This window comes from Alternaria conjuncta (assembly GCF_024043145.1).
Source record: "Alternaria conjuncta strain BMP 0040 chromosome Unknown scaffold_11, whole genome shotgun sequence".
Classification (NCBI taxonomy): domain Eukaryota; kingdom Fungi; phylum Ascomycota; class Dothideomycetes; order Pleosporales; family Pleosporaceae; genus Alternaria; species Alternaria conjuncta.
Genome location: NW_026250100.1, coordinates 160,482 through 173,681, shown reverse-complemented (window position 1 = coordinate 173,681; position 13,200 = coordinate 160,482). Strand labels below are relative to the sequence as shown.

The 13,200-nt window shown below is 50.7% G+C and overlaps 3 protein-coding genes across 3 annotated transcripts; 1 reads left to right on the top strand and 2 right to left on the bottom strand.

The window, feature by feature from the left end:
- Positions 1–3,203: 3,203 nt before the first annotated feature.
- J4E85_007614 (uncharacterized protein) lies at positions 3,204–4,797 on the bottom strand (the record flags this gene model as incomplete). Its single annotated transcript, XM_051471846.1, has 3 exons — positions 3,204–3,611; positions 3,660–4,488; positions 4,541–4,797. The coding sequence occupies 3 exons, from the start codon at positions 4,795–4,797 to the stop codon at positions 3,204–3,206; spliced, it is 1,494 nt and encodes a 497-aa protein (XP_051324043.1).
- Positions 4,798–7,163: 2,366 nt separating this feature from the next.
- J4E85_007613 (uncharacterized protein) lies at positions 7,164–8,520 on the top strand (the record flags this gene model as incomplete). Its single annotated transcript, XM_051471845.1, has 2 exons — positions 7,164–7,973; positions 8,122–8,520. 2 exons carry the CDS (start codon positions 7,164–7,166, stop codon positions 8,518–8,520), a joined length of 1,209 nt encoding a protein of 402 aa, XP_051324042.1.
- A 209-nt stretch (positions 8,521–8,729) lies between these two features.
- Positions 8,730–12,540, bottom strand: J4E85_007612 (uncharacterized protein; the record flags this gene model as incomplete). The annotated part of the gene is made up of 3 exons (XM_051471844.1): positions 8,730–8,942; positions 9,000–12,247; positions 12,405–12,540. The coding sequence occupies 3 exons, from the start codon at positions 12,538–12,540 to the stop codon at positions 8,730–8,732; spliced, it is 3,597 nt and encodes a 1,198-aa protein (XP_051324041.1).
- Between the last annotated feature and the right edge of the window lie 660 nt (positions 12,541–13,200).

Genomic DNA, 13,200 nt, shown 5'->3' with positions numbered 1-13,200 from the left:
TGGATGAAGAAGAAGGAAGAGGGTGTGTCGAAAGGGGATTTTATAGTGAGCGAGGACGAGGGCACTCACACATGAGATAGATGCAGGGTTGTTTTGGTAGATTGCGGAGTTTTTGGTTATGTTTTGATAGCGTTGGTATGGCTCGCGGAGAAGGCCGGAACACATGGATTTGGTGACCCTCGTTTTTGGAAGAGAGGCGCGGTCTCCATGTATCTTCGAAATCATATTTTGGAGAAAGAGGAGGAAGGCGGAGGATGTAGGAATAGTAGTCCAGCAACCGCAGAAGGCTTTTATATGCTGAGGCGGAGGGAGCGGCGTCCACATAGTACATGTCCCCCATCATTTCTGGTAGAGACAAGCTCGTCGCGGTGGCTGGACGGGAAGGACAGAACATGGCGGGATCTTGGTGTATTTTGGAAAAGAGAGGCAGTCTTCATACATCAGTCCATCCACATTTTCGGAGAAAGAGGAAGGCACAGTGTTGAAGGAAGAGTACTCCGACCGCAGGCGAAGGTTTTATAGTCGTACCACGCGTCGTTCGTGCTCATTATCTCTTGCACAACTTTATTTTCGTGCGCTCATGCTGTTTCTGGACGAGAAATGCTGGTCATGGCCAGGTTGTGGAGCGTTTTTGAAGATCAGAAGAACACTCATAAAGGCTTTTGGATGAGGTTTTGAGAAGAGGAGGCGCAGTCTCCATTCGTTCCCGATGTGTAACTTTTGAAAGAAGAGGCGGAGTCCTGCTCTCATCACACGCCAGGGTAAAGATTTTGGAAGAAGAGGCACAAACACCATGATTCGAAAACAAGGTACTTTTGGAAAATAAGATAGAAGTGTGGATGTAGAGAAGAAGAGAGGAGCCGTCGCAGACGAAGCTTTTATAGATGGACGACGCACAGGCGGCGCGCGCACATTGCTTCGTCAAGCCTGGTTTTCTGATGTTTAGATAATCTGTTCGCGGGAGAAAGACACCGCCATTGGAAGGCTTGTAAAAAATTTGAGAACGAGAGGGATGAGAGGCGGACACATCGGTGCCTTGGTAGTAGATTTTGAGATGCAGATCCACTGCTCCATGCACGTCTCGTCTTTAGCTTTTGAGAAAGACGGATGAATATTGGATGAAGAAGAGAGCAAGGCGCAGGCACACAGCCCCATAAACGTATACCTGTTTCGTTTTTGGAAAGATGGGTAGAAATGTTGGATGAAGAAGGAAGAGAGATACAACAGCCAGAAGATGCGTTTTGTAGACGAGCCGAGAAGACGCTACTCACATGTTCTCTGTTTTTAGGTATTTCCGTATGCGCAGGTTGTTTTCCCGTCGCGCGACCGCGCTTTCATTCCTTAAGCCATTCATGCTTTTGACAGCGCAGAGAAGAGGCGAACACATGTCACCGTTCGTTGTACCGTTTTGAGACAGAAAGATGACTGCTGCCACCACAAGTCTGCACATAGCATTGGGAGTGAAAAGTTAAATGTTGGGTGTCAGGCAGGAGGCCTCTTTCATGATTGTCCAGTCTCTTAATCTTAAGACGGGCGCGCGCAAAGATGAAGACGGGCACGTTCCGCCGCGACCACCACACATGCTGCTACTGTCTACGAGTTTGAAGACCGGCGTAAGCTTTTGTGAGATATCTTCCGTCATGAACATATCTCTGGTCATTTTTACAGTGGAGCGCAAAGGAGAAGACATGAACGTGTAGTGTAGCGATTTTGAAAGAACAGGCAAACTTCTCCATGAACTAGGTATCCGTTATCTTTGGAAAGTAGAGGAATAAGCGAGAGGTTTTCGGAAAAGGAAGACATCGCAAAGAAGAGGTAGTCATACATCGAACGACTAAGATGACGACAAGTCGGAGCTGGCGGTGGTCATGAGCTTTGGGATGCAACCTTTGAGAACTGTGTCGACGAGAATGGGGCAACTTCCATAGGGATCATGTCTCCTCTTTTTGAAGAGGCATAAAGGAGAGCAGACTACGATGCCTGCAGCAAGTAGTTTCGTAGAGAACCAGTCCCCATCGAATGTTTTTAGAGATTTCTTTGGTGTCGCAAAGTGCGATGTTGGATATGAGAGAGAAAGGCAGCCAGCACTGAGAGAACCTTATATACAAGCCCTGGGGTCAGATGGTCTAGGAAGTTTGGATGCTAGTGCTCGTGTGAAGAGCGCAGAAGGCCAGCTACTTCTTCTCATGTTCATCTTGGGTACGTTTTTGAGAAGCGGGAAGACACGAAGACTCATCAGTTGTAGTCGCATAACTTTTAAGAGAGCACGCGAAGACGGAGGCTTCCCATATAGCGAGGTAATCCTGTTTTAGGTAATGTTTTTGAGAAAGTTTGTTGATGAGGGAAGTCGCAACGAAGAGCGGATTTTATAGCTGGTTCACAGGCTCACGTGCAATAGCGCATTGGGCGAGACGCAATCATGCCATGCGTTGTTTTTGGATTTTCATATGGGGTAGTTGATATGGCGCATGATCATATCGCTCCCATGCAATGGATCAGACTGGCTTTGAAAATGGACTGGAAGGAAAGAACACATCGGTCTCTTGACGAGTGATTTCGGTGGAACACTGGCCACAGGCCATAGATCTGTTTGTTGATATTTTGAAAACTCGAATCTAGAGGCTGGTTTTGATGTTGGCGAGAAGGTCAGGCCGAGGGTACACATTTTGTAGGAGTGATGCGGCTGGTCTGCGCCCACATTGGCGGTCCAACTCGCGTCATGCGGAAAGATTCCGAAGTCGCCCGTGCACTGATGCACGGACATTTTTGTATCACCCTTGACTTGTGCTAAGACTGGTGCACCTTTCTCTCTCATCGGAAGATATCGCGTCTCATCAACTCAGCACTTGTTCAATCGCATGCAAGATTACTTCGAACAGATACAGGTGCCAAGCGGAGATGTCTGACAAGTACCTTGAATTGTCTGATCGGCTCTCAGAACCGTCTGACGACAGTAGTCACGATAAGAATTAATCGTATCACAACGACGTTGAAGAACGCCGATACTGGGAATCGTGGCTACCTGAAGACTGCTATTCGCCGCTACAAAGGTTTTTCCTCCGTATGCAGAACGACACGTACTAAGAACTGACGTCCTGGTAGAGAAGAGCTAATCCGACTTGACTGGCACGAACGAGCGCAATGCCGCGAACCTGACAAGACTGTATTTGACAATTTCTTCTTCTATACTCTCAACCCCGTATTTACGCTCTCTCTTCGGGTAGCACACCCCATGATGGTCCCCCTAAGCGCTTCATCATTTGTATGCGCTCCATCATCTCCCTAGGATACATCTCCAGGGGCGGATAATTAGCTCCATGTTTGGGTTGCTTTCCTCCATATTCATCGTCGCTGTCTCCATCTTCGTCCTCGCTGTCTCCGTCTTCGTCCTCGCTTTCTCTTTCTTCATACGCATCGTCGTAGTAACCATCGTCTTCTGGAGGAGACATGAATTTCTGGAAGTCTTTATAGCCCCACCTGCGCCTAAATTGAGGTAGATTGTTGGCAAATTCTTCTTTGTAACTGAGCGGACCGTCTGCTAGCATGCTTTGTTCGATGAAGTTTCGGTAAGGTCGATAGTATCCCGATTGCAGTGTATGCTCTTCCTTCTCCTTTCGTCATGGTTAGCATGGTCTCACATGAGATATGTGCAGACTGACCTTTTGCCAATCCTCTTCGGTGAGGTAAAATAGTCCTTGCATCTTCCGATCATCCTCACTCGACATCGTCTGGCACATAATTGTGATAGAAGAGCCAGCGTATTTCAGATCGTAAAGAGGTTTTCTCATTGCCTCCAACACGTTAAGAACGCTACGCTCCACATTCAGGAACCCGATACGCTGCGAAATCTCCATCTCGTCCAGCCCAGAGTCTTTCCACTCCGTTCTTGCTTCCCCATACCATCGAGGTTCGTCGGGCGAGATCTGAACTCGAACGTCAAGCTTAGCTTTATGTTCCACGAGCGAAAGCGCAGACTCTAGGTCACTGTGTAAATTACCGAGATTCGATAGTTCTCTCCACAAGAGTTCCTCGGATCCAATTGGCATTCTCGGGCAGATATCAGTGACTACGATCCTGATGTATATCTGCCGGATAAACTTGTACGGCAGTACACCCAGGTTGAAACAGTCCTCTGCCAGTAGCGGCATCAACTGCGGTAAGCCCGGACGTTTTGAAGCCCAATCTGGCGAGATGGCTTGAGTACCCACCTCGAAAACGTTGGTAGCATAGTAGCATTCCGCCGCTTCGCGTGCAACCTCGTAGCCCACGTAAGATGGGCAAAATACCTTGTAGTCTGATGTGACAAATTCTTCATCAGATGCCGTACTAAGACCACCCAGACCGGATCCAAAATACAGTGTCTCGCAGTCAGCAACAATGTACCGGTATACTTCATCTCGTACCTCTCGGGGCACTTTAGCGTATAGTTTGGACGCAATCTGACGGACTTGCTCGCGATCGCGCTTCGCTCTGAAGATTTGTTGTTCCCTGTGACGGTGTCAATTGGGGTGAGCGCCATTTCGTATACAGGTGGCTGTACTTAGAGGGCTCTTTGAGGTTCAATCGCTTGTGGAGCATGCGCACTGGACGCCATTTCCATCGCTTGTGTAATGGGTTTAACCCATCTGGGTCTCCCTCGGAACGTTCTTCTGAGAACTCCAGCTCCGAATCCCAACCTGAGGAAAACTCTGAAAGGTCTTCTGAGTACTCCGCCTCCAGCTGTGAATCTAGCTCTGAATGTTCCTCTGGGTACTCTGCCTCCCACTCGGGATCCCACTGGGAGGAATATCGGTCCATGACCCGAGCACTGTTGAACTTCAGCTGGGTCGACGCGATGCAAAAACTTCCAAACTACCCAGACGAGCTGTATGCCGAAGTTGTTGGGCTTGTCAATAGCTGCTTGTACCTTCGAGGATGAAGAGCGAAGCATTGATGGCACCGAATAGCGTGACGTATCTAGCAACGTTGGCTTCTCCCTCCAATCATCGTTTGACGCGTCAACGCGTTTCCACCCTGTCTCTGCACAGACCACCACCGCACACCGCTTGCTCCCGTTCATCACGAACGCCCAGCGTGAAAGGTTTGCCGCCCTTGCTGTCAGCAACAAAGAAAAGCAAAAACACGCGCCTCTAATCGCAGCACCTTATACAAGGAAAAACTGATAAAGGTTTGTAGCCTACAACAAGATGCAAACAGGCAAAGTAGGAAATCTAACGTCAAAGTAGTCTGTAGGGTGTGTGGATGATCATTCTTTATCTTGAATAACGTAGCAGCGATGCCTCCCAAGGTCGATCAACCCAGTCGTGCACCGCGGAGAAAAAAGGCCGCTAAACCCCCAAGGTATTAACGACTACATGCAAACGAAGTCACCTTGAAGTTCACGCTATCGCAGGAGGATTCCCAAGAAAGCTTGGCTTGCAGAAGTCAAACGTGACAAGCAAGCTTGCCTTCGTCTAGCGACAGCTTTTCGCGCCAAGCTTCCCTGGATTCTACGGTGCAAGGTATACCAAATCCTTCTCGAAGAGGCACGCCGTAATCAAGTCGATTTAGGAGCCCCTAAAGCCGGTAAAAATGCCTACGTCCAGCCACTCCTGCGTATACATAGCCCTGCGTACGTGGGTGACAAAGTTGCGTGGGAAGCGGCGATTATTTTCAACAGACAGACGCATCTCGTGAGTCGTGACGTGGATCAACTCGTTCCAGCACTCATGGACAACAAACTCCACGAAAGCGTCTTTCCATACCAGTGGGTGAAAATGGTGCATATCACCTTCGATATTGAGGCGCTTACTGTTCCGATATTGTACGAAGTTGACTATGGTTATGACGACGACGCTGACACGGAACGGGAAGAGCTGCTCATGCAAGAACAGAGAAATTTCAAGGATCTTTCCAAGAAGCTCGAATCGGGCTTCTCACTTTTGATGAAACGTCATCCTGATACACCTCTTTCTAGCTTGACCGTTCACCTCATGTTGAAGTTGGGAGATTATCCGTACGTGGATTCACCGGATGTGCAATCGCGCATGGAAATACTAAACTGCGAGCGTGGCTTTCTGAACCTTCTTTTATTCATCGAAATACCTGTATATGATTTGATACACGCTGGCGCGCGGGTAATAATCACATGGGACGAGGGGAAGGAAGCCATATGTAACGGGCAGGATGGTCCTCTCCAGAAGCCTATACCCGGACTTTTTCACCTGAGTAAGAAGGCTTGGAAGAAGGTATGTACCGAACCTTCTCTCAAGATCATTACACAAAAGACAATCGAAAAGCACCGCACTAATTTTCTGGACTAGAAGAAAGCCAGAAAGTTAGCTCAACGTCGGGGTGCTCAAGATCTTCCGTTCACTTACGGCCAGAGGTATATACAAAAGTTATGGGACGGGGGCGGATACAGTAACGAATTTGCCAAAGACCTTCCTAGCTCCAGAAAGTCGTGGGGGTACACTTCATTTAGGAAGCTGGTAAACATCGGGCGGCGTCGGGAGCTGGATGATGACGAAAACGAGGATGGGTTTTCGTCGGGGCCGAGCACGTATGCTGGGAGCGAGTGGGATGACGATGTCGAAGAGGTTGAGGAATATGAGGACGATGAACCACTTCCTAAATCATACTGCAACACACACTACTCTAGCGACGACTCAGGTCCACAAAGAGACTACGAAGCCACTTATGACGACATGGAGCGATGGGGCTTTTAGTTATGAAGAACAAGAAGACAAAAGCACGTTACTTAACCGTCTGCCCATAGCCCTCAAACGCGTGCCTAGGTACCTAAGATCATGTAGATGATTAGCAATGTTGGCCTGCGTCTGTCCGATGAAATGTTTGAAGCGTCAACGCACGGACCATAGAGCACGTGGCACACACCGCTCGCTCCCGAGGTCCCGTTCATCTTGAGATCTATCGACAAGAGCTAACGGACCTGTTCTCAAGTAGCAAAAAGCAAAAGATAGCGCAGCGATGCCTCCGAAGGGCAATCGTCTCGATGGTGCACGTCGGGGCGACGGGGCCACGAAACCACATAGGTATTCTGACCCCTGCATCGTCGTCGCCGCCTTCCGGAATATTCACGTCTGTGCAGAAAGAAACACTACAAAAAGCGGCAGACCAAAGCCCAAGTCGAGCGACAGGCTTGCCATCGCCTAGCCACCGAAATGTATGCCAAGTTGCCGCGCGAACTACGGGATATTATTTACGAATACGCCATCAAAGAGCGCATATTGCACCGCGTGCCCGACTTCCCACAACGCAAACATGCCGAGGTGCTATCGATACAGCGCATATACAGCCAACATTACGTTGGCGTGGAAGTCGCACGCGAGGCAGTAGAGTACTACTACTCCGAACAGCACATCATCGCCAAATTCCAAACTCTAAGGGAAACCCTCAATCAAGACGTCTTCCACCTGGGCGTTAAACCCTACATGCACATCCGAACACTACATGTTCGCATCAACAATGACAAGATCAGCGACTGTCTTTTGACTAAGGCAGGAGCAGACGGTCACGGCCGACTCATTGAGAACGCAGCCATGGAGAAAAGTATAGCACAGGAGAAAAGAAACCTAAATGATCTGTACCAGAAGCTTGGAGCCGGCTTTGCTCTTTTTATGAGAAAGAGAGAGCCTTCGTCGCTGAAGCTCTGCATCATCATCAAGATGTCTGGATACAATGACGATTACTATGAAGAAACCCAGGAAGACGTTACTTCCAGGCGGGATTACGAACGCAGGTTCATGAATGTACTGGAAACCATACGAAAGCCGGTGTATGACATGATACACGCTGGGTGTAATGTCGAAGTCAAATTTGAGCCAGAACTGGATGAAGGCTACGAGGACCGCTATTGGGGCAATGGCTCAGACAGTGGCAGCGAAAGTGAATCGGATTTTTACTTTGATGTCTTTTCGCCTTTGACTCTGACGCCGCCATTGTTCCACCTCAGCAAAGAGGAATGGGAAAAGGTCTGTACGCTCTCCTAGGCGCATGCTACCACACTCTCTATTCGCCTCTACCTCACTCTCCTCACCTTTACCTCACTCTCCTCGCCCCACCAAACAACCCTTCCAACAACTTTCCGCGAAAGCCACACTAACACCCCCAACCCTCCAGGAAAAAGCCACAAACATCTACCTCCACGGCCGCTACAACCCAAAAGCACATTACAAATCGCACATCCTCCTCCGCTACACGCGCATCAACAAACACTACCAAATGGACTTCGCTCGAAATCTGCAGGAATACAGAGCGAGATGGGGCTACACATCATTCGAGAAGCTGTTACATGTTGGAAGATATATCTATGGGCCAGAAGAAGCCGGTGACACTAGAAGCGAGGATTCGGGCGGCTATTCGATGCCGTGCTATACGAACAGCAGTGCGTATAGTGACAGTGAACGCCCGGATGGTTGGACCCATTGGTCTGAGGAGGATGAGGATTATGAGGATGGAGATGTGGGTCGTCATAGCGACGACAGTTTGGATGAATGGGCAATGGCCCAGATTGCCTAGCTGTGATGGTAGGTAGGCTGTACGAAATGTTGGAGGGGGAGAAAGGACCGAGGAACATAGCGATGACGAGAGGACGTGGTTATGCTTAGCGAGCAATCGATTAAACGGACCAAATCCAAGCCCGTTGAGGGACTACCTAGGGATCAAACACGCTCAAATCTATGAAATCCAACGCTAGCCACCCATTGTTGAAAGTGCGTTCCCAGAGTTCACACTGCTCCGTTCGCGGCCGCCTTGCTCTCAGCGCCGTTCTGCAAGACTTCATCCACCTGCGTAATCGTAGGCACCGATTCGGACGGGACGACGAGCGACGCGCCGTTGACGACGCCGTTGGTGGGATCTTGATGGGGTGCTTGGAGGCCTTGGCGGACCTTCAGCACACTGTCTACGATGACGGCGTCGATGCCTTCGTTTCGTTGGAGCTGTCTTGCTGTTAGCGAATGTTGCGTGAAGTGAAAGTCTGTGAGGGCATGGCTTACCAAAACATTCTTGGGATCGTTGTTGAGTATGCCATATGAGACGCACACCAAACCGCTTTCCTTAACCACCTTGACAAGTCTCGGGCACATGACCAAGGGCTCAGCAGCGGTGACAACTCCCAGCAGGTTCCAACGGCTAGCAAAGCGGATGCCTTCCTGTAGGCTGGCCGCTCGCACATCGCCCACGGGCAAAGTTCCCGCATCGGTCAGGAAGAGTACCGGGATTGAGGGCTGCTTGAAAGATAGCATCAGGCAGACGTCGGGGTTAAAAGATGAGAAGATAATGTTCCGTTGGCCCATCCTGTCGTACACCTTCTGCAGCACTGTATCGACGAACTGGTTCAGCTCAACGGCGTACTGGTCCATCTCCTCATCCTCGGTCTCGTAAAGCATAGGGTACTTGAATTCGACGTTGAACCCAACGGATTCAGGCAGCTCATCGAACATACGGTCGAGAGTCGTGAATGAGGACTGGATGGATGTGCCACGGTTGTTGCCCTTGAAGCCCTTCTTCATAAAGTCGCGGGTGTACTTCATTCGCTCCGCGAGCTCGTTCTGACGATCAGTGTGAATGTTGCGCTGTTTCGAGTTATCGACTGAGTACGATCGGGGTCTCCGGGTATTGGGCTTGTCATCTGAGCCATTCGCACCGTTCAGAACGGGCACAGTCTCTGGTGACCCAGCGCGAGACGACCGTGGCTTCTGGCCCTCACCGATGTGCAGGAATTGGTCCAGTGTAAGCGTGTGTACGGGTGCATCAATACCAGTTTCGCTAACCAAGAAGTCGTGATAGATGACGGGCACATGGTCTTTGGTTAGCTGAACGTCGAACTCCACGTACTCGGCACCCAAGTTGGCAGCGGAAATGAAGGATTGAATCGTGTTCTCGCCAAGTTGTAGCGACGTGCGTGAGGCGGTGTTCTTTCCTAGACCGCGGTGGCCGATGACCATGGTCGATGCAGCCATTTTCTTCCAGTAGGTATGCTGTTCTGTGATCGACATGCTCGGGTGATGGAAGGGCGTAATGATCAAGAAGTTGAAGTTAACTGTGCCAATTACGTCCAGTGTCGAAGCAGCCACGATTGGTACCTTCATGTCTCCCTGGAGCGAGATGCGCTTAGATCCAATACTGGTCTTGATGGTCGACAGCAATGCCACAGCTCGTCCCACTACACGCTCTTGAGAACCCGCATATGTTGGGATAATGTCGAAAAGTAGCTTGACTTTAGTGGCATCGCTGGTCATGAAGGTGATTGGCTCGGTCGCAATGTTTTCCTGGATGGGCAAGTCAATGACCGAGGGTTCTCCGTTTGCGCCAGACGCATTAACAACCACAGACAGAGCGGTATCGAGTTGCGTCGCGTGTGCATCGGCAAGAGGGATATCGTCCAATTTCACGGCGGGCACATCTTTCCTGGCGTCCATTGAACCAAGGCTGACAAGAATCATTGTCTCTTTGGTCAAGTAACGATGGCCAAAGGTCTTCACGGGCTCGGGCGCCTTTTGAACAGGCGTATTGGTGTCTCGGTTTAGATTCTTAGACCTTCGCTCGTCAAGGGAGGATTGTGTAGGCGAGCCAGCTCGAGCAATACGCGTATCCTTAGGCGCGACAAGAGGCGGCTCTGTCGCAGGAGCAAGTTCCCCTAGTCTGATCGCTACCGCAATGTGACCACGAAGCGTGGCGTGCTCCTTTGCTGTCCAGCCAGAGTTGTCGCACCTCTGGAGATCAGCTCCGGCCGCAGCAAGAATCTCCACCATGGAGAGATGGTCGTCGACAGCAGCAATAAACAGTGGCGTCCAAGCGAATGTCTTCTCGGCGACATCGACCTCCGCCTTATTCACACTGGATCCTCCCAAAAGAACCTTGGCGCACTCGTCGTAACCGTAGCGTGCCGCCATGTGTAATGCGGTCTCTCCGCCCTCATCCCGGTAGTTCACGTCCACACCCGCTTCGACCAAGAGCTTGACGATGTCTACGAAGTTGGACCGGGTTGCTAGGGTCAAGGCTGCTCCCGATCTCGCGATGTTTTTACGAGATGTAAGGCGTTCTTCTGTGGTACCGCGCCAGTTTTCCGCATCGAGGAGGGCTTTCGTGGTGAGCGGATGTCCGCCCATTACGCTGAGATGCAAAGGAGCGTTACCCTCAGCATCCTGCCAGTAAGCGGAGTCGATTCCCTGAGCGACGTCGAATTGGCCCCAGTCTTGCATGTGCTTCATAACGACCTGGCAAATGACGACAAATCCATATTGCGCAGCATAATGGAGCGGGAATCTGCCATAGGAGTCGCGAGATTGGAGCGCGTTGCGTTGCTCAGCCTGGAGCTGATCGAGGAGGTAGACGAGTAACCGTACCGACTCATCGTTCTCGCTGAGTAATTGCGTTGACTCTTCTTCGGTGGTGGTGCAAGGGCGAGGTTGGCGATTGGGATCCGTCGCAGGCACAATGAAGTTGCGTGTCTCGCTAGAGCTCTGGAGAAGGGTTCCATCAGCACCAAACGTGTCGCCAGTCTTCGATCGACCGATATTGATGACAAGTCGGTGGATGCAATTGCGCTTGTTGATGTCGTCTTCCTCATCTAGTGAGATAATGTCCTTGAGTAATCTCTCGATACATGACTTTGCCCGGCATGAGATGGCGCGTTGCAAGAAATTCAGGAGTACTTGCTGGAACGAAGCACTCGAAATGCCATTGCTCGCAGCAGCTTCTGTGAGTTTCTGGTTGAGATCTTCGACCTTGTCGCCCCGAATAGCCGTATCCACAGCGTCGAGCAGGCCCGCGGGAAGGTGTAACGAGCGACCTGGAACTCTGCCCAGAGAGGCCGCCGAATGGGAGGAGCCCGTGTCATCGAACGTCTTGATGTCGCTCAACCCTGATAGCCACTCGTTGACTGCCTTCATATCCTGATTCAAAGGCAGGTTATGCGCAAAAGGCTTAGGGTTGACTTTCGACGCCAAGTAGCGCTCCTGCAGACAAACTGTCTCAATCTTCTTGTCCAGCTTCTTTGTGATCTTGATGAAGCCTCTACGATTCACCTCTCCGTACCATTGAAGCTTCCGCATCGAACCGCGCAGCTCGAGCAGCGCACCCATGAGATCCTGCGCTTCATCCTTGTCGATGCCGTCGGGCAATTGTGCGACTCGTCCGTAGCGGCCATGTAGAAGCCTCAATCGTCGTGCGTTTTCGGCGTATTTGCGGTTGTAGAAGTTGTCAACGTCTTCGAGGTTGCGATCAAGCGAGAAGAAGAACTCTGGGGTGAATATTAGCCACGTGTTCTGCGACTTGAAGCTCAATGGTCGCGGTAAACATGACGCGCTCGTGACGACTCCAAGACATCCACAATAGCTTGGTGAAGCATAGCCATGGAGTATTTGGTATGAGTCTTGGCAGAGTTGAAGTCTACTCACCAGCAAGATCTGGAGCCGAGCCATCTTTCGAAGCTTCAGCAGCGTTCTTGATGAGCTTCTTGAGGCCCTTGTAGTTGATATAAGACGCCGCCCATTCCGGGACCTGGTTCCTCGGTAGGTTGTGTCCGAACTTCATCCTGAGGGTGAAGCAACAATCGGTGGACAACTGGATCCGGGAGAGCTTGATATTGAGCTTGAGGGTAGCTCTAAATCGTATGTAGAACTAGCTCTAGGCAGCGGGGGCGGAAAAAGGAACGAGATATAGGCAGTGGTAGGTATTGAATGATCGACAGGGCAAGAGCCAGAGTGCCAATTCCATGCGACCTGCGCAATCAACGCGTTAATGTTGAATCTTTAGGGTGTGCTCGAGGCGTCCATTCTCATTGGAGGAGACGGAGCTCGACAAAAGCGCGCCTGCAACATGGTTAAACGGACTGTCAAAAGTAGGGAAAGCCGTAGCTCGAGGCAGGGGAAGTACACTGGAGCGGCGGAATCGCTGGTCAGTGTTATCGGTGCGGAGCTGGACGGGTGAGTGAAAGACGTTGAGATGAAAAGAGACGTGGTTGGTGCGTCGCAGTGATCCCCAATGACGTATGGCGACGGAGCGCTTTGTTCAGTCACTCCCGCCAGCGCGCGCAGAATCTCGTCTGCCTTTATACTCGCCGTCGCTGCAAAGCTTTGAATGTCTCGGTTCAACGGTGGATCCCTGCCCCAATTATCACATCCTAATGCGTCACGCTTCAGCGCCTCTCGCATCGGCGGGTCACGGCGGTGTACCATGTATGTTTGTCAGCTT